The sequence below is a fragment of the Gymnogyps californianus genome, unplaced genomic scaffold (assembly GCF_018139145.2).
Source record: "Gymnogyps californianus isolate 813 unplaced genomic scaffold, ASM1813914v2 HiC_scaffold_32, whole genome shotgun sequence".
NCBI classification, from domain to species: Eukaryota; Metazoa; Chordata; class Aves; order Accipitriformes; family Cathartidae; genus Gymnogyps; species Gymnogyps californianus.
In genome coordinates, this window is record NW_026114202.1 from 1,092,580 (window position 1) to 1,116,132 (window position 23,553).

The window sequence follows — 23,553 nt, forward strand, 5'->3', positions numbered from 1 at the left end:
CCCTTTAGCTGTACGCATAAAAAGAGGGTGAAAAAGAAGATTACATCTGTGCAGTGCAGATAGGATTGAGCTTAAAGGTAATTTAGACATCTCCCCAGATTACTCCGTGATTCAGTGAGGAGGATGAGGACACAGGAAGGGTGCATCACGAGGAGGAGTTTATGGAGCGAGCACCTTGGAGGCGAAGGCAAACCTCTGTGAGCGTTGTGTGCTGGAGCACTGAAACCCGGGTCTGTAATAAATATCGTGACTTGGGGGAAAATAAAACCAACTGAGTAAAGACAGTAAATATGGAGCTTTTATTGTCAGAAGGGCAAGAGAGGTGAGTGAGTGTGACCCCGGCGGTGTGCAGGGCTTGGAGGAAATCTGGAAGGCGAAAACTATCAAAGATAGGGAGATAATTGGATAAAAATGGCAGAGAACAAGCTCACCTTGGGCTAACTCGATAATTGTCTTTGATCAAAAATTGTTTTCTGAACAAAGGCCGTGCAGTAGATCTCTGCTGTCTGGACTTTATTAACACACTTGATAACTTGCTCCATAGGTACTTGTAGGTAAACTGGAGAAAAGGGGGTTTCAACTGGGGAAGGAATGGGCTAAAAGGGGAGACATGGGGCTGTTGTGGAAGAGGGACGGCCACCGGCTTGGGGTCCCTCAGGGACTGCTTGGGGACAGGCTTTCTTAATGTTTTCATTTGCCTAAAAACCAGGAGGGAGGTAAAAGCAATTGGCAAGTGATGCACAGTCATTGCAACGCGAAGGCCTTGGCAGCAGAGGATCTGAGTATCTGAGTTGCAAGACCTGGATGTATTGAAAGATTAGAGTAACAAAAAATGGAATCAGATCCAATGTAAATTCAGCATTTGGAAATATAAACCCCTTCTTGACAAAGTCTTCTTGCCACTGCAGGCACTTGCAATGCGGACATCCCATTTTTCCCAGCCCCCTTCCTGGGTGAAGCTGCTTCCCAACCAGAATCTGGCTGATCCCATCCCACCGAGCAAATCTTCCCTGGGGTGGGAAAACAAAACAAAAAAAACCCTACTTGGAAAGGAGGAGGAGCGCGCCTTGCTCTGGTGGGCTTTGGGGTGCCCATCCCAAACCCTGCGCATCCCGTACTCTGCGCAACCAAACCAACTGGGGAGATAGGGGAGAAATTTTTATTTTTTGAGGGTTGATCTTTAGCTTTGGAGCCCTCAGCTTCAGGACCTAGCTACCAACCCGCAAGATTTTTAATATAATTATTCCCAGAATAATTTCTCCCCCACAAGGCCTTTAAACCACTGAACTGTGTCAAGGAGCTGTGGGCCAAGAGACATGTCCTGGCACGGCGCTGGCTCAGCGAGATGTTTCCAGCCACATCAGGCGTGGAGTAAACAGGATCTGGTGGAGGATCTCACAGCCCAAGCGCTTGCAGGAGGAGGGGAAGGGCACCCGTTTCATTGCTTGCCTTTTTGTTTGCAGTCGTGTTTTACTCTGCAATGATTATTTGAGTTCATTCTTGGCTCTTTAGCCCTTTCTTTATTTCTTTGCTCTTTCATGCCTGGTTTAGGAGGGAGATAAGCAACAACCCTTCCATGAAAAGTTGCTGCCAGCCCAGCTCAGCTCCAAGCCTGCAGCGTGGGCTGTCCCAGGAGAGGACCAGAGCCCTCCAGCCAGCTCCAAACTGCAGAGTAACCTCCACGGAGGTGCCAGGACCATCCGATAACCTCTTTGCAAAGCTGTGGTTTGGCTCCTTTTGGCTGCACATCATTGCTCTCCATAAATATTGTCTCAAAGGCTCTTCCTAGATACTCCACTTCAACCCGGCAATTTTCAGCCTCCTTGTTAAATATTGGAACCATATTGAACCATTTTACTCACTTGGTTGTTCTCCAAACTGAAAGATGTCCTAAAAATAACTATTCCCAGTTCTGTGTGTGATGCTCACCCCCCCTCAGACCATGGCTGGCTCCCAGCTCCGTCCGCGCTTCGGTTAGCTTATCCCAACACTAAATCAGCTCAGTTGGGGACTTTTAATCCCACTGCTAATTTTTACCCAAACCCACCTCTGCCTGCTGGCTTGTGAGAAGCACAAGGCAGGACCACGAATTCCCTTGGGAAAAGCATCAGCCTGGCAGGACTTAGTGCTGAAGATGATGACCAGGAGGACCTGGTCTGGACTCATGTCCGTGAGTCCAGCACCCATCCAGCTTGAGATACGGCATTTGGGAGCAAGGAGACACCTCTGGGGTTCCTTGCTCCAGCAAAGAGGTCTTCGGCAGGGACTCTTCCTTGCCATGCTCCCCTTGGGCAGGTTGTCTTGTCCTCTTGTCCACGACACCTCTCCACCCCACCCAGACCCAGAGCCACGCTCAGGATTGGGGCTGGATGCAGGGCTACGCAGTGAGACCTTGCGGTTGTCCCTGCCGCGAGGAGGGTGCCAGACCAAAGACTGCCGACAGGTCCCTTCCAGCCTGATTTTATGCTTTTAACCCATACTGGCCATGCCAAACGCTATCCCTGCCTGCCACGTCCAAGGTCACCCCACCTTACCACATCCACTGCTACCCTCTACCCGTCATGTCCAGCACTGTCCCGTGCCCAGGGCCACCCCGTACCTGCTGCCTCCAGCTCCTTGCTGTATTGGCCTCATCCAGCACTGCCCCTGGAGCAGCGCTACCCCAGCCTCTCATTCGTGTCCGAAACCACCCCATGCCTGCTACATCTCGCTCCAGCCAGCACACGATGGCATACAGCTCCCTCCTGCTCCGATCGGGATGTTGCGTGCAAGGGCTGCAGTTATTAAAATGGTATTTGGGGGATTTTCTTTTCTCTTACAAGCAACAGCCAGTAAACAAAGAGCAAATATGTGCTGAGTCGGCTCCCTCCTCGCAGGGCGGGCTGGCTCCGCTGCAAGGCTGGGGACTGCGCTTGCAGCAAACCGTGCATATCCAGGCGGATCTGCACGGCAGGGCTGCTCCGCAGAGCAGTGCCACCGAGCGTGGCTGAGGTCCCCCTTTCCTGCAAGGCTTGTAAAACGGTCCCCTCTCCCTCGCTCTGCTCTGCGCTGCAGACAGATTCCCCTTCTCAGCACCCGCGCTGCCGGGCAATGGGTCCTGCGAGCACAGCTTTGGCCAAGTGGCAGGATGAGACCCAACGTGGCACCGTCAAGCTGGATGGGTGGACATCCCCAAGGGAAGAGGGACCTAGCATCTGGGCAGACCTTTGACCCTCCTGCCTACATGGCTGGTCCCTCCCAGCACTATGCCCCCAGCCCAGCCACGCTTAGGACCATCCATGGCCACCTCAAGGACGGCTGAAGACCTCTTTGCCCCGGCTGCACAGAGCCCCAGGCTCTGCCCCATGCTTTAGAGCTGTTGGACACCCCTAAGCACAGCCCCAGAGCCCACTTGGAGGACACACAGCCAAGATTTATGGATCCAACACGCCGAGGACAGCGTCACCCTGGCCAGCAGGCACCAAGCATCCTTCTCCATCCAAACTCACCTTTGAAGGCCCACGTTCAGCAGCTCCGGCGAGGCTCATCTGCGGAGGCCTCCACGTCTGGCGGGGCTGCAGCGCTCGAAGCCTTTGAAACGCCGCTTCCGTCCTCCCCACATCTTGAAAGCAGATTGCTAAAACGCAAAAAATCTGTTGTTTTTGTTAATGTTGCTTTGAATATCTTCAAGCGCTGCTCAGGCAGGAAGGTGGGATCAGGGCCACCGACGCGGGCAAGCAACGGACCCTCTGGGAGGGTGCCGAGCCCCCGACAGTGGGACCTGCACTTGTGGCGTGACAGCGGGCTGCAGGTAGAGCTGTGCTTCACGGCGGGCTCCTTCCACCACCACAGGTCCTCTGCAAGCCCCAACACACACGCCAAATCCAGCAGATGCTGCCCGATTTCTGAAGACTTCCTCATGCTGCCAAGTGCCAGGTGATGTGAACGCTGCCGCTCCTCCAACCCAGTGAAAACTGGGCAATTGCACGAAAAAGGGCCTGCTGGATGGCAAAGCCTGGTCTACCCTGCGAGCGGGGCTGGGATCGTCATGACTTTGGGGAGCCTGCAGGTAGAGAAGGGCTCTCATGGCAAGATGATGGACGCGAGTCTGCCCAGGGGGTTGCTCTGGCCCTTTAGATCCACACGGGACCCCCGCTCCCCTCGTATCCCAGCGCCAGAGGGACGAGCAGGTAATTTGGGCTGGGGTGCTGCCCTGACTGGTTTAGAGCAGGGGCTGGAAACCTTTCCCCAGGAGAGGAGAAGGCTTTTCCCCTCCTGACCGGGGCAGCCAAGGGCGGCTCTACCCTTCCTTTGGAGGGTGTCTGGATTCACCAAGCTGCAAAACCCATCCCGTAGCACGGGTGGAAGACTGCAACTCAGGGGACTCGGATTCCCCACTGCAAACCAAGCAGAGAAGCGAGATCCCTCCCCTTCATACCTGCTCTGCTTTGGCCCTTGCAGCCAGCCTGAGGAGCAGTTTTGTGGCTGCAAACCCACCGAGAAAGGCAGTGGGACCGGAGAGCATCTCATGACACCCAGCGCCGCCGTGCTAGCATCCAGGAGCAGCATTGGTGATGCCTGGCGGGTACCTACATCCCCGAGCATCCTGTGATGGGAAAGCCAGCGAGAGGCACTGGAGTGCACGTGCATCCCTCGTGCTGAACCATGCTGAGCTCCCCAGTGGCCTCCACCCAGTCCCCAGCCCAGGGCACACCCCAGATCCTGGTGAAACCATGCTGGACCTGAGCTCTGAGCTCAGCCCCTGGACCTGACACAGGGACACAGGGCTGGCGGGAGAAGTCCCCTCCGGCAGTCACCCCGGGAAGGGCTCACAGGGCTCATCCCCGGGTGCGTGTGCCACAGCGCTGTCAGCCCTCGTCACCTCCCCATCGATGGCAGAGACTCGGTGGCTCCTCAGCAGAACAAAACCAGCTGGGATTTCGTCATGAAGGAGCCGGGAACGGTGCCAGGAGCGACCTCCCGGTGCAGGAGCGGCTCCCAGAGCTGTCTGTGAGACCCCAGCGAGGGAAGGAGAGCTCCAAAATGTCCCACGGTGGCTGCCGGCCACAGCTCCCCACCCTGCCAGACCCTCCCCGCCACCCTGGGACCGGGCGTAGGTGTGAAACGAGGACTTCTGCAGACCTCAGCCTGCAAGGAAACGGGGGTTTTGGCCAGGACGGTGGGGTCACCACGGTGGGAGCTGGCAGTCCCCAAAAGCCTCACCGCCCCCCCCCCCGCAGCTCCAAGGAGACCTTCAGCTGGACGCACATCCCCGTGATGTGGGTGTCGTGGGGATGAAGATCTTGCTCCTGGGGGGACCCCCAGCTCTCCCCCAGCCATGGCCAGGTCACTGCTGCCCTCCGCTGGCCACTGCCCACCCTGCACCCATGGGTGCTCCCAGTCAGGCTGGAGGCTCAGCCCCGTCTCCCGCATCCCTCCCTCCCACGCTGCTGCCGAAAGCTGCTTGCGCCGGGGCGGAGGGGACCCCTCCTGCCCCCTTCCCTTCCCCCGGAGGAGAATTCTCACCTCTCGCCCCAGAAGCCCCCAGCGAAGCCGCTCCGGCTCCCTTTGGAGAAGGCAGCCAGTTTGGATGGGGCTGAGCCCGGCAAACTCGTTTCATTCATAATTGGAGTCGGAGCGGAGCTCGCCGCGCAGCAACGCCGGCTGGTGCTCGCAGCCGCAGGGCTGCGGAGCCTCGGACTCTGCCCTCCCGTAGGAAAAGCATCAAAGGGGAGACGCCGTCCCGGCACTTCCCAAATTTATTCCAAATGTTCTAATTACCGCGGCCTCCCACCAGCCGCTGCACTCGCTGGCTGGGCTACAGAAAACAGATGATCAGGAATCAAGATGCCTGGGCCTGCCCCTACCCCAAATCTTGCTGACCCAGGGGACTCGGTCACGGGTGGGGGCACGGGGTCCTGGTCCCAGCATCGGTGACAGGACTCGTGCCACCAGGCAGAACCGGGAGGGGAAAAGCCACTCAAGGGCTCGCTCAGCGTGATGCCCAGCGAGGTTTGGAGAGGAGGGATCTCCACCAGCATCAGCCCCCCCGGGGGTCACAGCCACCTCCCTGTCAGGTGCTTGGCTGGAAGAGCAGAGCAGTGGCTCCGACCAAACTTCCAGCCAACCTTCAGCGCTGAATTTAAGACATTGCCTTGCATTTCCCCTCCTTGCTCAGCTTCCGAAAACTGCCTTCTCTTTCCCAAAATCCCAAGAGGAAGAAGAGGTGCGGGTTTCCCATTTCCCGCTCTACGCAGGCGCTGGACGAGCCTGCTCAGAGCACGCTTCCCAGTTGAGACCACACAGGGGAGACAGGCAGCTTGCTCCGAGCCCACAGCCGGCGTTCAGGAGAGAGCCAATCGCTCACCCAACCCCGGCAATTTTTAGACGGGCCTAATACCAGAAGCACAAGCGCAGAGGGAAGCTTCCGCGCAGCCAGAGCTAGAGGGGATTTGGGAATCTCACCTGCGGGTGCAGGGATTTAGACCTCCCCTGTGAAGTCAGGCGAGGTTGCTCAGCCATTGGGAGCGGGTGGCAACAGCGCTGGGGCTGCAGGATGGGTGCCTCCGCGCAGGACGGGTGCCTCCACGCAGGACGGGTGCCTCCCAGCCCGCTGCTCCCCGGGGCATGGGCGGATTTCTCCGCTGAGGGCTGTGCAGGAGGCGCAGGAGATGTCCACGGTGCAGGAGGAGGCTGGGCAGCGCTTACTCGCGTTTGGAGATGGCAAGAGCAAATGCATCGTCCCCACGGGTTTGCGCCTGGTTCGGTATCACCGAAGCACTAACCCTTGCCCCATCCATGGCATCAAATCTGCTGCTTGGCAGAAGCGGCAGGCTGTTTATCCTCTGTCCGGCCCAGGCACATACCTGCGCCGATTACCAGGACTCGTTTGCAGAGGAATGACCCTACTCATCTCTCTCAGCCCATTCCTAAATGGGCACCAAGCTCTCACTGCAGCCAACGACGCTGGAAATCCCACAGAAAGGGTCTTCGACGCCTGAAATCCCACAGAAAGGGTCTTCGTAGGCTACCGCATCCTTTTTTTCTCCATTCTTTAGGAAACGGATGGCTTAATCCAAACTCCTCCGCATTCAAATGGACGCAGCCTGGATGAAATGTGTCTGATCCACCTACGAGATTAGATAAGCGAAGGCCTGCACTGTCTCTCTTCAGGCTGTGGACAAGGCAAGAGAAATCAGAGGCAATCAGAGGGGAAAATAAAACAAAGAGCGGCCTCCGATAGCTGGGATCACCATCAGGCAAATTAGCACTGACAGCAAGCTCTGGCCAAGCCGCTGAGAGGGTAAAAGGGACTGCGAGATGGCTGGAAGAGAGCGGGACTGTCTCATTCCAACAGCAAAAATAATATCTGGAAGTCCCAAAGAGGGGGAAAAAAAAAAAGAAGGCAGCAGTCCCCGGGCAGCCAGCACATGGTTTTTTCACAGGAAGGTGAAATATTCCCTCCCCACAGACTATTTTGAAGTTGCAGCCAGGTTTGCTGAAAAAGGCGGCCAAGTTTTGGCTTCTGCAGACAGTAGCGGTGGCATGCCCGAGACGGGGATGACAATGGCACAGAAATGGGGAGCGCTCCCGCCACGGCAGATTATCCAGCCGCCCCCCACCCGTAAGCATCTCTTCCCCTCGCCCGTTTGCTGTGGGTGCAGGCTACGCACACATCGTTGTTCAAACAGAAAGGGGCTGGAAACAGCGTCACTTGCTCAAAAATCCCTTTGTGCTGAAGTCCCAAAATACGAAGGGATTGTGGGGGGAAAAAAACCTACATCAGGTATCGCTGCCTGTGGATCCAGGCATTGAGGGTGCTGATAAAGATGCAAGGGACAGAGCACGACAGAGTTAAATGCTGGGGCTCCACATCACCCCAAGAAGCAAAATGTTTTGTACAAATTCACCCCTGTCCTTCCCCCAAAGAGTGATGTTCCTGCAGGCTGTCATCAAGGGAGGGAGACAGACAGAATTGAACAACTTGATAAGGAAAAATCACTCCAGACACTGGTTTGGTGAGAAAGACGACTGTATTTCTGCTCTTACTGTGGTGTCACATACAAGTTATAGTGTGGTTTAGTACAAGGAGACACTGGGATACACACAAATGAACCCCACTGTGAATTACATCATCCCATCGCAGGACCAAATCTTACACCAAGCGTGCAAACGAAGCATAACCAATGTAAAAATATATTATATATTTACATACACAATCTTTTAAAAAGCTGAGATGCAAGTATAAATTCCAGAGCTAAAACATGTCAGGGAGAAAAGAGGGATTAGATTCAGTGAGCTGTTTGTACGCAAATTTACAGTCACAAAAATAAACTTTAAAAACCTCCGGGGTAAGCTGATAGGACTTTTGGACACGTGCCCGAGAAAGGAGCCCCTGGTGTGCTGCTACGAGATGCCAGTGGCGTGCAGACAGGAGGGCTCTGTAATTCAGCGACAGGCAGGGACAATGTTTTGCTGTAAGGCGGTAGCAGAGCTCCGTCAGCCTGACCAGGGTCGGGATTTCTGCGTCCCAAGCCCACCACAATCCGGGTATCAGAGCTGGGGCTTGCACCGGCACAGCAAATGTGTGGGCAGTGTTGTGTTGGGGAAACGTTAAGACAAGAGACGGCTTACTGAAACGACCGATGCTAAAACCACTTGCAAACTCCACAGTGGGTGCCACGGCTTTGGGCAGAGAAGCGAGATGAGCTATTCCATCCCCTGCCAGGCATGCTGGCAGCCTGACGTCAGCAGTAAGGGAGATTTTAGTATTTAAAAGCCTGAGTATTCATCTCATAAGTAAGCACATTTCAGATTCGCAGCCTTTGTCTGGGTTTAGTGACTCCAGCAGGTCCCCTGGCAAAAGCTGGCTACAACCTCGGTTTACACGTTGACCCAAAGATGTTCCTCGATCTAGTTAAGTCACTTGAGGATCTTCCTACCCAAGAAACAGGGGAATGCTATCAATAGGTGTTGTCAAACACTTCCAAAATCCCCTCAACAGCCCAAATGAATTACTGTGTCCTTGAACCACTCATCTTCCACAGCAAAACACAGACCAGCGAAGGTGTGGATGGAGCCTTTGAGTGTGGAGAGGGATTCAAACACAGCTAACTCGGAGCACGCCGCTAGGCTAAGGTAACAGAAAGGACAGTCCAAGATACTCCCCAGCAGAGAGCTGCACAAAACCAGACCGGGAGTTCTGTGTGGCACGAGAGAAAGCTGGGCTGACAACAGAGCACGTAGCACCTTCCCCTCACACCTCACCTGGTCACAAAACCCTGAGCAGGTCCCGTCACCCACCCTCTGCCACGGATTGCCAAAAAGGCACGTCAGGGAAGGCTCCAGCAGCACCTAGAGAAGCGGCAGGACAACTGTGTCTGGGGGACTCCTTCAAACACCTGCCTTCTTCATCTTCCATCGGTCTGCAAGGGAAGGGGGCTTCTCCTGCCTCTCTTCTCACCCACCTATAGAATTATTCACGGAAGTTGCCATTTCCAGTTTGTAGCGGCCAGCACCATCTGCCCAACATGGCAAAACACCGGCCTGGATTCTGCCAGAGCAGCAGCACCAAACCTTCAGCTGGTCTGAAGTACATACAGTTAACAAGGAAAGATGTAAACGCTTGAAGGTTTCAAGCTTCTCAGGGCAGCTGCTGGCAGAGAGCAAAACACAGGGATTAAAGAGGTCACTAAATCCACCCCGGTTTTCGGTTTGTCAGAGCAGTGCCATGCGTGGCTGAAAGGCAGAGGGAAGGCTTCGCTGCCATCGGGCAAAAGACGTGCCAGTCAAGCCCAGCTGCTTCCAGCACACCAGGCCACGAGTGCAGACCTGTCACCTCGGAACTCGCTGCACGAGAGCCCAGCAACTTATCTACGGCTGCATTATGCCGGTGGCACTCGTTACAGAGGCGTGCTGGAAGCCGACTCTGGATACCTTTCTTATTTTTGAGTGCTGCGTCTCCTCCCCTCTCTCATCCTGCTGACTGTTACAGGGAAGCTGAGCAAAGAAAAGGAAGCACAGTAATGCCTACAAAAAGATTTTTTTTTAACTTTAGAAGAATCATGTTCATGTTTCTCCAGAGGTCAGGTAGGTAAGCCTTTGCCCAGCACATCTTTCAGCCAAACACCTGATTCTACATGCTACAAATCTGAGCGTTAAATATGGTATTAAGTTCCTTTTTAAAATGACCCTGGAGAGCAGCCAGAAGCAGCATTCTCCACCTCTGACAGAGCCTTGAGACGACTAGTGCTTCTCTGCTGCTGGCCCGTCCCTTCGGGCTCATCCAGACCACAGGAGAGAGCTGACCTTGTGTACCACGGGTAAAAAGAAAATACTGGAAGATGCGGGGTACTGGCTGGAAAGTATGTCGGGACTTCCTGCCACAAAGAAAGGCTCATCTCTCCCTTGCTCTTTGAGGAGCAGAGCAGTGCAAAAGGAGCTGACTTTCACACAGCAGGCTTCTTTGCCACACACATCTGGGGCACCCACCTGAAGCAAGCTGGTGACGCACTCAAAAGGACAAGACGTCGGGGTGCTGCATCCATGAGGTATGAACCTACAGCTCCTGGAGGGCCCAGGATTTCCTCCCCGCTTCAAAGCTCCCCTGGACTTCGGGGCAACGCAAAGAGTGGATCTAGGCCTGCTGTGTGTAAGCACGTGGAGCCTTTCACCTCACTACCAGACACAGGGACTCCCAGGGAAGTTACAGAAAGACTAGATGGACATCATTAGCCAAACTTTAAATGGTTGAGTAAAAGCAATTAGGAAAAACCCCTACTGCAGACAGACAAACCAAGCAGCACTGGGTGGGTTCCTTCTCCGCCTCTCGTACACCTCTTGCACGTACCATGCCTTTGGGGGGCAATTCAAACATCCAGCACCTTCAGACAGGATTGAAGTCCAAGCGTTAGAAGTCACTGAGGATACTGATGTCTGCAAACTCATTCCTGTACCGGTAAGCGTACAAACTGAGCAGGAAGGCCCATTTCAAGGAGATGAAACTCCAGACGCACGACAGGTAGTAGCTTCTGGGATCAGTCAGGGCTAGGAGAGAAAAGGATACAGATACATTTAAAAATCCCATTTATCCCTCATGCAGTCTGGCCAGGAAGACCCCAACTCAGCCCCCCAGTTCCTGGGAGCTTCTCAGCCTGCATCTAAAAATCTTGTTCTGCAAGAAGGGCTTAATCAGTGCCTGATTCCCAGCTCTCGCTCGACTCAGATTGTAAAATTTCCTCATCTCTGCCACAGGAGAGTATTCTGGTCACAGTCTGAAGAAGGTCATTATTATCTCGAGAGGCAGCTCCTAAGAGCTGTAAGGTCACCCACTCAGCCACCCCAAACTCTCCTTGCTTAGGGCCCAAAGGATGCAGTTTGTGTGAATTCCTGGATGGCAGAAACATGTGGCTCAAGAAAACCACCTCAACCTGCAGTTCTTGATTTCTCTCACCATGCCTTACCACTACTCCCTTCTCTCCCACCATGGCAGGGAGAGAGGGAATCTGCACATCTCGGGGGGGAAAACAGGAAATAAAATATATCCTCCTTCTAAAAATGCTTTTACCAATCATTGTGACCGACGTTTAATATTTAATACCGGTGCACTTCAACCTGTACTGCAGGTCCTCAATACAGCGCTGTGACAATCACACATTAGTGAATGACGTGAACAGCCTCTTTTTAGAGAATCTTTGCAAATGAACACATTTCTTCTTTATCTATTATAAAGCTGCTTCTACCTAGGGATTACTTTGAAGTCAAGTGGGTATGGTTCGGCTTTTTGAGTGCATGTCAGCAGTCTTCATATTTATTTTCAACATTTAGGTTTTTTTGTTCTAGAGATGTCAACAATTTTGAAATAACACTCACATAACCTAATGCATACAACAATTCCACTTCTAAGTGCAAGCTGCTTGGTCATTATTAAAAAATCTAGACAATTTTTTTGAAGAATACACAACAATACTTACTCAGTAAATCCCACTCATTAAATGTACCAGTCCTAAACTTTCCATACATAAATAACCTATGCAGATGTTCTGCCTTCCCCCAAAATTAGGGCTTTCCCTAAAATACCTTCATTTCCCTAAAAAACCCCAAATTTTCCCCAAAACAGTTTTTCCTCATGTCTCCAAGAAAGGAGGTGATGAAAAATATTTGGGTTTCTTTTTACATTTGTATTTCTAATGATTGCGTACAAGTATTTTCATATCCTTCCACTAGGCTGAAGCACTTCAGTCTCCATGGGGTGTGTATTTAGGCTAAGCCAAGGGCTTTTGGTGGGTTATGACCCCAACACAGCTTGCCCACCACCATGAGTACAACAACAACAGGACTCTTAGTGGCTATCAGCCCAAATGCAGCAAGCAACAAACACAGACAACTGCTAAAAAAACAAAACCCAAACTTTCTCTCTTTGGTCTATTGCCAAGCAAATACTGGGAGTAATTACGTGAACCCTCCTCGGACAATGTTAAATACTTTATAGCAACACAGCTTTATATGCTGACTAAGTGTAGAAGGCATTTTCACCCTGCTGACTCATGTTTGGATTTCAATATCCTCACCCACCTGCTTTATGAGTGCTGAAGAGACAATGCTTAAGAGCACTCCCTTTATTTGTCATAGAAATAAGTAAATTCCAGTTCCTATAGGAAACAATGCTGGAAAACATGGACTGCCTGCCAGCAGTCCTATAGACCAGGCCTACAGACCAGGCCTATCAAGGCAGCTATCAAATATTAGAAGATGCCCTAAGGGAGTGGCACTCATCGGGCAGCAGAATTTCTCTTGTGTCATCAAGATATCACAGCAGAAAAATGGAATGCAATGGCATTCTTGCAGCCCCTCCCCAAAAGTCTCTCAACACCTCTCAGAAGAGGTGGCAGGAGCACCCCGAGATTCACACCCCAGCTCTGCTTTGCAGGCTCTTCTGTTCCTTCAAATCCAATCCCAGTAATCCCAGCATCGCTAGTCATTTCTCCCAGTTGCCTGCTGCAACAAAGTACTTACACTGGTGCTTGGTGATGGCCAGAACAAGGAATGTGCAGAATCCCACCACTGAGAGAGCTGAGAAGAGGATCCCGATGAAGAGGAAGAACCTCAGCCCTTTTAACCAGGTCCTCCAGTAATCCTGCACATACATCACATGCGTGATTAGGGCCCAGAGCGCCAGAACACCTGCTCAATTAGACAGCAAGGGGAATCAGTACCACGCATCACACTGCAACACAGAAAGGTGTCTAATAAATATACAACTCATTAAACCCCATAGGAAACACCAAGGAACACTAATGATTCATGGTCATGTCCTCCCCCCCAAGAGAGGGGAAATATCAGAATAAATGGCTGCCTGCGCAAGCATCGCTCCCCACGACCACCCCAGACCCCCTGCTTTCGCACAGGCTTTAAGACACAGATCTTGGTTACAGGCTGGCACAGAAAGGACGTCATTCACTGAATGGATTCCCCGAATAACTTGTTCGTTTTCCTGTCTGGAATAGACCCACTTAATGCATACTCAGTGCAGATTTATTTAATTCTCCATACAGCTTTCGTGACATTACACGTAGCAAGCCAAGCACTTGGCAAGAATTAGTGCACTTTTTCACAAAGGCCAGGCAGCCCTTTTTACATATGGAGACGATGATGAAGAGCACCACTACATGACCACTGATTTTAGACACCTAAATCAAGATATACAGGACCTGTTCAGTACTCAGCGTTTCACATCATGTCTTTTAGCTCCAATGTATCTCCAGTTAACTTCATAAAGAGTCCATTTATACAAATCCCCTCCAAACACTTCAAGTGTTTCAAGTAAAGGGGTGTAGAAGTTCAGCTCCCAGATGATTCGTACATACAATTCCCACTTACGGCAAAGCACGCTCACTAAGTGTTTAAGGTGGCCTAAATCTAACTCTGTACTTTTGGGTCTGGCCCAAAACGTCTGGATTACATAACCAGACAAATATCTGAGCACATACAGTTTATATATATTTTTTTAAGAACAGCCAAATTCACTATGGCTTTAATAAGAACAGCAAAAGGCATTTCCCTAACCTTTGGTGACTAGTCCATAACCAAGTTTCAACTCCCTTGTCAAAAGGGAGGGGGAAAAAAAAGGGATTAAAGCATCCAAGTAACAGCTGTAAACAGCTTCTGATACAGGGAAAAACAATGCATCCCTCCCTAATCTTGTTCTAAAAACTGCTACCTTTTCACCACATTGCAGAAAAAAAAATTAGAAGAGACACTCAATATAAGAACCGCCCTTTCACATCCTTAAAGCCTGTCAAAGTTTTTATAACCCGCCAGAACAAGGCTGCCTGTCATTCCCCATTACACAATCCCCACTACAAGCAACATCACCAACTCCAATTATAGCAAGCTGTTCCTCTGTTTAAGTCGCATCGCTGAAGAGTATGACTAAATCTCCTTAAGCTGCTAACTCAACCTATAGTTAGAGCGACTTTACAGACTTCAAACGTTTGACTCATTTTGGCAAAGACCTCGGCGGCACTTCTGAAATTTGAACCTCCAGTGCTGCAACTAACTGGCTTGTATTTCTCCTTCGCTGCCACCTCCTTTCCAGATTTTATTTTAAGGGCAGCAGGGGGGGGGGGAATAATAATTTAAAAAAAAAAAAGCGACACCACTGCTAAAATACCAGGCTGCTTTATATGGCATCCTGCTGTAACACAGACCTCCCTCTGCGGCTACTTCTCAACATCAAAGGAAGCGAAAACCAGCCTTGCCCACTACAAGATAAACATTTTAATACTAAGGACAGCCACAAGTCTTGCCAGAGCTCATTTGTTACTGGATACCATCATTACATCCAAAGCTTCCCAGGGTTTAAAAGAACGTATTATAGCACAGAGGAAAAGAACTGCCTCAAAACCGACAGATGAGCACGGCCGAGAGTCGCTGTACAAACCCGCTGGACTTGCTTTTCAGCTCCCAAGCAGCTTTCAGCTCATTTCTAGCAGGTTTTCTGACCTCGCCGCCCACGTGGACAAGGGATGCACTGCAGGTGCACCTCAAATGAAGCCGAATATACACAAAGTCAGTTCCAGGCTAGACGGGAGAACCCTGGCAATGCTTTTTGCCTCTTCAGTGTCTCGGGATGGGGCAAAGAAAGTTAAAATACCCTCAACGGTGGCCCACAAAAGAGGTGGGTGGAAAAAGGACAATCTTAAAAAAAAAAAACCACCTCATAAAAGTGAAAGCAAAAGCACTCAGGGTGAACTAAAAAACCAAGGGTAAAGTGCTGATATCCAGGACAGATGGAGCTCACAGACTTTTTATCACAGCGAGCAGGAAAGGCAGAATCAGACCATTACTTCATCTGGTTGGACCCACTGTACTTCAGCAGTGTTTAAGCATGTTTTCTGGCTCCAGGCAGTGAGGATTTTAATTCTGAGACTCTCGTCAAGTCAGCTACAGATATTGCTTTTCCATGACTGACTCCACACAGGCTACCACTTACACACGCGTGCTAGAGATCACAAAGCTGGCAGAAGACATTTCGGGGCTCTGCAGATGCACAAGACCATAATTGCGTTGGCAATGCTTTTCAAAAAGCCTGCCATGGGATTTGGTGGAAAAGCCTATCACTCAACTTGCTAAATCACCACTTCCTCGACTTCGTATTACCTTTAAGCTTGTGATCTAGCAAGTTCAACCCACATTTTAAAAAAAAAAATGGGGAACTTGTGTTTTTCAGTCAGCAAAACAAGCTGCTTCCCCCCGCCGGCGCTTTCAGATGACTTGGCACAATTTATTTGAACTGCTGAGTCAAGTTGTCGGTGTTTCCACACCAAAACTGCTGCTGATGCTCTGAAAGCTCTCTGTGGGGAGAGCAGGGGCAGCGCGTGAGCTGTCACTTGATCTTCCCCCCATTGCCATGCCTGACCCTGCATCTTCCCCTGACCCTAAAGCCTGACACAGCACTTGGAAGGAAGCTATTTGGCAAACTGTTGTGTTCGGTTAATTCTTAACACCCAGAGTAACTGCCTCACACATGACTAAGCAAAAAAAGCCTCATGACAACTTCACCACGCGCTGAAGGACCGAGTTCGGTCACACGGTCATTAAAGACGGGGTATCCTTTTACAGGCAGCTCAGCCAACATCATGTTCGTTACCACGTGAAATAGAGGGGAAAGGGGTCTCCTCCAGCTCCAGCCGCATGTTTGCCTCCTCTCCATTACACCCCTACACCACTCAGAACCACTGGTGAGGCTATCCAGCTTGCAGAGCAGTTCATTTTTCTTTTTGTTCTAAAATGGCAGAAAAGCATTCCAACAAGTTAAATCAGCTCACAACAATGTCTGAAAAACATCAGCACTGGCATAAGAAACATCGGTGGCATGCATTCAGGGACAGGTAGGAGAAATGAGAACAGGACTTGCTTTTTCAGTTGCTTAATTTGCTCATCCTGAGCTTGTGAGATCATACTCGGGCAAGCACCCGAACCCCACCAGTGCCGCTCAGAAGTAGGGAACAGCCACAAAAGCAAGCAAAACCACCATCCAGATGTCGACAAACACGTGTGAATAGAAGGGGCATCCCAAGTGGGATGAAGCTACATTAACAGCAGGGCATGGCAAATCAAGCTCAGAGCCCGAATACACGAGGAAAACAAACAATTACTGCAGGGAATCTAATCTAAGCAGAGTCTATTGCTAAATACAGTTTCACTAACCAAACGCTTAAATACATGAAAACATGTACCTTTGCTAAAAAGCCTTCTTTAAGCTAACTGCTTATCAACATACGACATTCAGCAGGGAAAAAAAACCCCACTATTTCTAACCAACTCCAGAGGAGAAGTGTCCATGAATGCTCAAATGGAGCATTTGATTCATGTTTAATTCAGCTGAAATTGGGTTCAGGAAAAGAAAAATCACCTCCTATTCACCAATATACATAAGCTAAGTGGTGAGAAGAACAAATTAGTTGTACTGATTTACAGAAAAGACTTTCATTATCACACAGAGACTAAAACCATACTAGTATTTTTAATTAATGTGAAATCTCTCACTTTGTAGACCTTGAGAGCAAAAGGTTTGCAGGTTTAACACAAACCCATTAGCCATATGGAGGTAAGAGAAGAACAGCTAACTCATTCAGCTGTACAACTTCAAAAAATAGATTTTGAAACAGTTTTTACTGGAATAGGAAATAAAAGTTGTGTCTCATTTAAAGCTTGGAATGATTAACTGCAGGACCTTCAGTTTTTCTTTTTCACCTCAGGCAATTCCCCCAAATCCCCTCCTCCTTCAGAAATGCGCTTTGCATTCATACGCAGAAGCAAAACCTGAACCTGCAGACGTAGCCCTGGCGTAGCCCTGGTGGTTGTCAGCTCCAGTTACATCGCCCGCTTAAAATAACATCAAAAATCTTACACCCCTTTCAGAGAAACATTTGTCTTGGTGGATTTACCCCACACATCACGGTTGGAATGACCCTAAAATAAGAGCCGTTCAGTAAGATACAATCAAGGGATTTCCGACATAGAGCAACGAGAAAGTTACCTCTAAATCAAAAACTAATTATCCCAAGTACACAAAGCTCCAGGAAAAGGAAACTGGCCCATCAAACAACCACAAGTACATCTGAAACAACAGCGACAGAGGCAGGTTTTTTTAAACAGCAGTTAACAGGTATTTTGACAAGATTAATTCATATTTAAAATACAAAAACTTACAGCATACTTGGAACAAGTTTAAATAAATTCTAAAAGGCAAGTTCAAAAGCAAGCCCTCAGTCTGTAACCTGGTACAGAAAAACACTAATATCTAAATATTTTGATAAGCCCTTTCGAAAGTTTGGCATACTTGAGCTCAAGTGAAACAAAACTTTCCCTTTCCCCAAACACAAAAACAAAAACTGTGACAAACAAAAGGTTTTCTCAGACCCCTGCTCATCACTGCCTGATTCTTCGGTCCCAGCAAAACAAGTTGCATTGTTGATGGGGAATAACAGCACAGCTGCCTTCCCTGAGGTCAGAGCAGCCAGAGGCCAAACGCGTCAGGCCACGTTTGCACGCCGCGGTAGGACACTGTGTACAACACTCATGGGCGTTACAGATTCTAGGAAAAAAAACAACAAATGTGCAACGGAGGCCAAAAAACCAACCAAACACATACACACAGAAGCTATTCCGCAATAAGCATTCTTATTCCAGCCTTCTGAAGCGCAAAACGCATGTTGATGATGGCAGACAAAGATGATGACAAACAAAATGACAATAAAAATGAAAAACAATATTAAAAACTACTTGCATAGTCCTGGAAAATATAAAGTCTATGGTGACCAATTGGAAGACTTTTTTTCACAGTGCTTACAAAGCCTTCAGTCATTTTCCATCTAAACAATCTTCTTTTATACGCTCTATTACTCTAGCCAGAGCATTAGAAATACCTACTCTAAAAGGAGCCTGAGCTTTGCCAACCTCAGTTCGTTTTGCCATTTCTAAGTTTTGAAAACTTTGCCTTGTCTGGTTGTTTCCCAGAAAGGGTAAAATGTTTTCTTCCGGGAGCTGAAGCCAAGCTAGCTTAGCCTCAGCTGGTTTTGGAAGAGGTTAAAAATGGGTTTTCTTGAACAGCTCTTCTGCCAAAATAGCTGGGGATCAAGTGAAATATTTTAGGAAAACAGCTCTCGAAGGAGAGGAGCCTTTGGAGTATTCTAGTGAAAACTGGTTTTCACTTGGCAAAATTTCCCTCTGGACACGTGCAATCGAGTGCTTTACTATTACAGGACGTCTCGGTTCGGAGGAAAGCAGATTGGGCCGCGCACGTGCGAGAAGAAAAACCTGGCGTTTCAGCTTGTTGTTCAGCACCGAGTCGGTCTGCTCAGCCATTTTCAGAAGCAGGAAACAAGATGTACAGATTTCAAACGCTCTGTGCCTCTACCATTCACATTTGAGATGAAAACAACATCACATTTTCCAGCACATCAGCAGCACTTAGAGGGACTCATTCTCTCCTCGCAACTTAACTAAATTACGATTAAGCATAAGCCACGTGCAGTCTTTTCTGCATTTTCTTTTAGCGTGCTTTCCTTCCCTTTTCTCCATTCCTTAAGATGATGGACTAAAGCAGTCACGAGCCAAACCTTAATTGAACAATATGTAGTATTTTATATGCAAATTCAAACATTTAAAAACGCTTCACTCCATAACTGCAATGCTTTTTGGCCATGCTATTCCAGCCCTGGATAGGGAACAAGCCAATTTGCATAAATATATCTAGTATATGCAAGCTAGATTAGGTATCAGAGTCTTCAGAGAACCACTACTTTTGTACGCAACAGATACTGTGTTCAGCATAAACTAGCTTCTACTACTTTCACTTATCAGATATTTTTAAAGTTTCAAGTGTCTGAAAAGTACATTTTGTGTTTCATCTTCTTTGCAGCTGCTTTAATATCTGGTCCACATTATATTTGCAAAGCACAAGCTCTACATTTTGCCAGAAATATCTGAGCAGCTTGGAAACAGCCAATAAAGTCTCTTTGGAGTGGGGAAAAAAGCCCCTCTCTTTCTATTAAATTTAAAAAGAGAAGATACATGCACAAGAACATTAAAAGCCACTCAGGAAACGGCTGGATACATCCTGAAAACATTTAATTGCTTTCTGCTCTTTTAAACTGCTTCTGCCAGAATGAAAACATCAGAGTCGCTTAGAGATTCATGGCCTACTTAAAAAAAATAATATTAATGTAAGGCAGTGAGGGGAGAAGGTTAAACATACAAACAAGCAGTAAATTATAAAAGCCACTGTGACTAGCTCAAAATTAAATGGCAAACCACAGAGACAGCCAGTATTAACTCAGGAATGACTTTCTGGGTCCTGTGATTAGTCAATTAAGTTGCTGTTCCTCAGGTTACCAGAAGCACTCGATGGAGTGTTTCTGCTTAAAACAAGGATATGATACACAAGGTCTGTATCTGATTTAAGATGATCTCAAAATTCCCAAGTATGCATACCCAGAGGCACATTTAAGATTTTGAGGATTAGTGAGTTGATTTTACTAGGCATTGGGGGGGGGGGGGAGTTATTATTATGAAAGCCAACCAGAAAGACTGGAAAGGTAGTTTGCTGAGCACCTTAAATTACATGCTTCTGGTTTCATAACTACAGGTAAGTGAGGGTTCTAGTTACAGACTCATCAGTACGTGGCAATTTTCCCTCCACAGAACTTTAACACTAGAACTTGGAGTAAATAAATATCTAAGTCTTTACTTTAAATTATAGGAAATGCATCAGAGCAAGTGAAAGTCAGTACAAGCAGAGTGGAGGGCAGATTTCAATCCAAAACGTAGCAGGAAAGGTTCTCTAGAAGATAACCAAAAGATAAATAAACTGATTACAAAGAGAAAGATATAGATTCCTAATGAGACAGGAATCAGTAGAACTTCTTACAGAGAGGAAGTATATGGATAAACATCCTAAAACACGTCCCTGACAAACCAAAGGCACATCAACAAAAGCTGCAGCAGGCTGCAATCCATCTCACCAACACAGGCAAGAGAAAAGCAACGACAAACACACAGGAGGTGACGGGAAAACCAGAAAGATAGTTAAAACTAGATAAACATGTACAAACACACACTCGCAGAGAAGGCTGGCAGGCAAAGCCTCGGCTTAATCAGAGGCATATTAACAAGGAACTGCTGCAAAGCTGCCAAATACACCAGCCTAAACAACTTTCTGCCCCCACACACGGTGTCAGAGCTCCCAGCCACAACAGCCTGACCTGCAACTCACTCTCCGGTGCTCAGATCGCTTTTTGACACTTCTGAATGCAAAAGGCACATACGGGCCAAAAAAAAAACCCCCCGTTTGTGCTAAAGACATTGAACCCACCCCGCACAGCAAACACACCTCCAGCACAGGGTTTTGATTTCACGACACCAGCTGCAGCAGCGCCCACGCTGCGCCCCAGCCCTCGAGCCGTGTCACACATATTGGGGGAGAAGCCCTCTTTCTGCATTATGTTATCCTGTACAACATGCAGAAAGTTGCAGCAGGTTTATTAGTAGACTAAAGGGCACAAAACAATGCCTGACAATTAACTTTGCAATGTCTACACGGCGGAAAATTTCAGAAGCTCGCCCACTTCCTTTCCTGCCATTCTCTGCCAGTAGAAGCAAGTACTACTTAGCATGTTACAATAAAAACCGGATGATTTAATGAAGTATGCCAGAAACAAACCAAGTGAACGCCCTGCTTACCTATACACATTTCAACAGATGTTTGAGAGCACACAAATTCATGCAGTCCAACCTAACAGATGACCATTTTTTTAGTTTTGTTTCTTGCTTACCTTGCTCCTTGTTATCTTAACTAGCTTGAATTACCTGGTAATTAACCAGCACACAAACCTCCTTCTCCCAGCAGACAATAATCTAAGCAACTTCAGCACAGAAAGCACAGGATGCTTCCTCTCTCTGCTTTCTCACCAACCTCCTTCTAGAACACGGACTTCCAAAATTCCTCTGTGAACACAAAGACAGCACGTGCATGCAGCATAAAATACTACTTGCTATTTTCTTGTGCATTTCTAGGGTACAACACTCCAACTTTCCTTGTGCCACCTAGTAAAGCAAGGTGTTGGAAGTTCTCTGCTTAATTCCAATTCCAGTTGGAATTAAAGCTTTTTGGAGGGAGAGGAAGCAGAGAGACAACCACAACCCTGCACCTCGCAGCTGCTCTGACAGGACAGAGGTACACGGGAGCATTGGCATTGCTCACATGCCAGAAGTAAGCCAGATTCTTTACAAAGTTTAACTTCACTTTCCACTCTTCCTCCAGCTATTCAGCCAGAGAAACCCATGAGTTGCTGAGCTGACAAACCAAGAGAGGACTATGTTCTGCTCCAACCCAATCATTAACTAAGATCCACAACCGATGTAGGCATCTGAATCTCACTGATTTCAGTGGACGTTAAGATGCAGTTTACAGCTTCTGGCCTCTACGACAAGTAGCCCAAACGCCTATTTCAGAGCATGTGGCACAGATGCTTTCAGCGGGTACAAACGTCAGGAGGCTGGCGTTTTTCTTTTCTTTCCTGAAAATACAGAGCACAGGTAAAGACAGGTTGCCAGACCCAAATTTTACCCGGAAAGTCAGCAAAGCCTTCAACTGTAAGTTTAAAATAAAATCCTGTTCAGTAACAATGCTGGCGAGCGTACGGGGCTTCTTCTGACGGCCACACGCAATTTAAGCCTCAAACTTTTAGAAGTTTTCCCTCCATAACATAGCAAATTATATACCATCATTAACTAAAGCTATTCCACCACAAGCTGCAAGTTTCCTAGATGTCGTTGCAAAAACGACATCTTGGGACCAAGGGGAAGACCAGAACAATTCCCTCTCCACTAGCAACGATGTTATAAAATACATAAATTCATTTCCCTTTTTCCTAAGGGATGAGCATCAACAGACGCAGTTAACGTGTCCCACAAAACGCGGTTTTGCATTTCAAGTTGCAAATACAGCCAGACACTGTGAGCTAAAGTCTCCCAAACAGTTTTTATTAAAAGTCACTCCCTCACGGGCGCAACAAGCCCTTCCAGGAGGTCAGGAGTTCCTGGGCAGATCAGGAAAGCATCACCTGCAGACTTCCCAAAATGGAGCGTAGCCCACCCAAGTCCCAAAATCATATACTGTTGTCATCTACTCTAGCCGCCATACGGAGCTTTTCCCGCCCCCCCATGCCACAAACCCAGTTTTGCCAGCTTCGCCACCGACACTCAAGGAAAACCAAGGCAGGCAGCGTGGAGGTCAGGGAATTGCCACGCGCCGGCGGCCTGGCGTCAACGCCGTCCCCGGGCTCTCACCGCCCAGGCACAAACTGTTGCTTCGCTCCGTTTCCAGGCCACTCGGTGATTTTTGGCGAGGGAAGAGCACACACCCAGGTGGGGACCCAGGGGGGCTCTGGGCTCACCCACCCTCACGGGTGCTTACTGAGGGGCCTGCACTCCCGGGGCAGCGCTGCTCGCCCCCCCCCCCCCCCCGCCCTGTCCCCCCCTCACCCCAGGGACCACTCGCAGCAGCACTGAGGCGAAGCCGCCCACTCCACAGCCCGTCACCCTCAAGGGAAGGCGCTCCTCGCCCTCACCCCCCCCCCCCCCCAGCACCCTCACCCCCTCCCTCAGCACCCACCGGCGGGCCCCGCTGCGGGAGTTACCTCAGCCGGCGGTGCCCCGGCCCCCCACCCCCCGCCCCCCGCAGTTCTCCCCCCGCCACCTCGTACCCGAGAGCCCCCCCGCCGCCGCCGTGGCGGGCTGTCGGAAGGCCGGCGCCAGGCTCCAGGTGAAGAAGGCCGAGAGGCCCATGAGGGCACCGGCCGCCGCGTAGGCCAGGCGGAGGGCGAGCGCCCGGCTCACCGCCATCGGAGCGCTGCTGCGCCGCCGCACCGCCCCGCCCGCCGACACCCGGCCCCGCCCCGCGCCAGCGCACCCCCTGGCGGCCGGGGGGACCGAGGGGAGGCGCGGGGCGGGGACACGGCGGGGGGGGGGGCGGGGGGACACGGGGTGGACATGGAGGACACGGGGGGC

General features: G+C 49.6%; 1 protein-coding gene across 1 annotated transcript; it reads right to left on the reverse strand.

Annotated features, from left to right (window-relative positions):
* Nucleotides 1-7,999: 7,999 nt before the first annotated feature.
* On the reverse strand, nucleotides 8,000-23,388 carry SLC48A1 (solute carrier family 48 member 1). Its single transcript, XM_050914142.1, has 3 exons — nucleotides 23,250-23,388; nucleotides 12,994-13,161; nucleotides 8,000-11,025 (listed from the first exon to the last, which is right to left on the reverse strand). Exons 1-3 carry the CDS (start codon nucleotides 23,386-23,388, stop codon nucleotides 10,889-10,891), a joined length of 444 nt encoding a protein of 147 aa, XP_050770099.1. The 3' UTR covers nucleotides 8,000-10,888.
* Between the last annotated feature and the right edge of the window lie 165 nt (nucleotides 23,389-23,553).

Excerpts from the sequence above, each read along its gene's own strand:
- SLC48A1 (XM_050914142.1), bottom strand. The coding sequence starts at position 23,388 with ATGGCGGTGAGCCGGGCGCTCGCCCTCCGCCTGGCCTACGCGGCGGCC. Across the intron at positions 13,162-23,249 it reads GGCGGCGGGGGGGCTCTCGG|GTGTTCTGGCGCTCTGGGCC; the intron begins GTACGAGGTGGC and ends CTAATTGAGCAG. Across the intron at positions 11,026-12,993 it reads GGCCATCACCAAGCACCAGT|CCCTGACTGATCCCAGAAGC; the intron begins GTAAGTACTTTG and ends TTTCTCTCCTAG.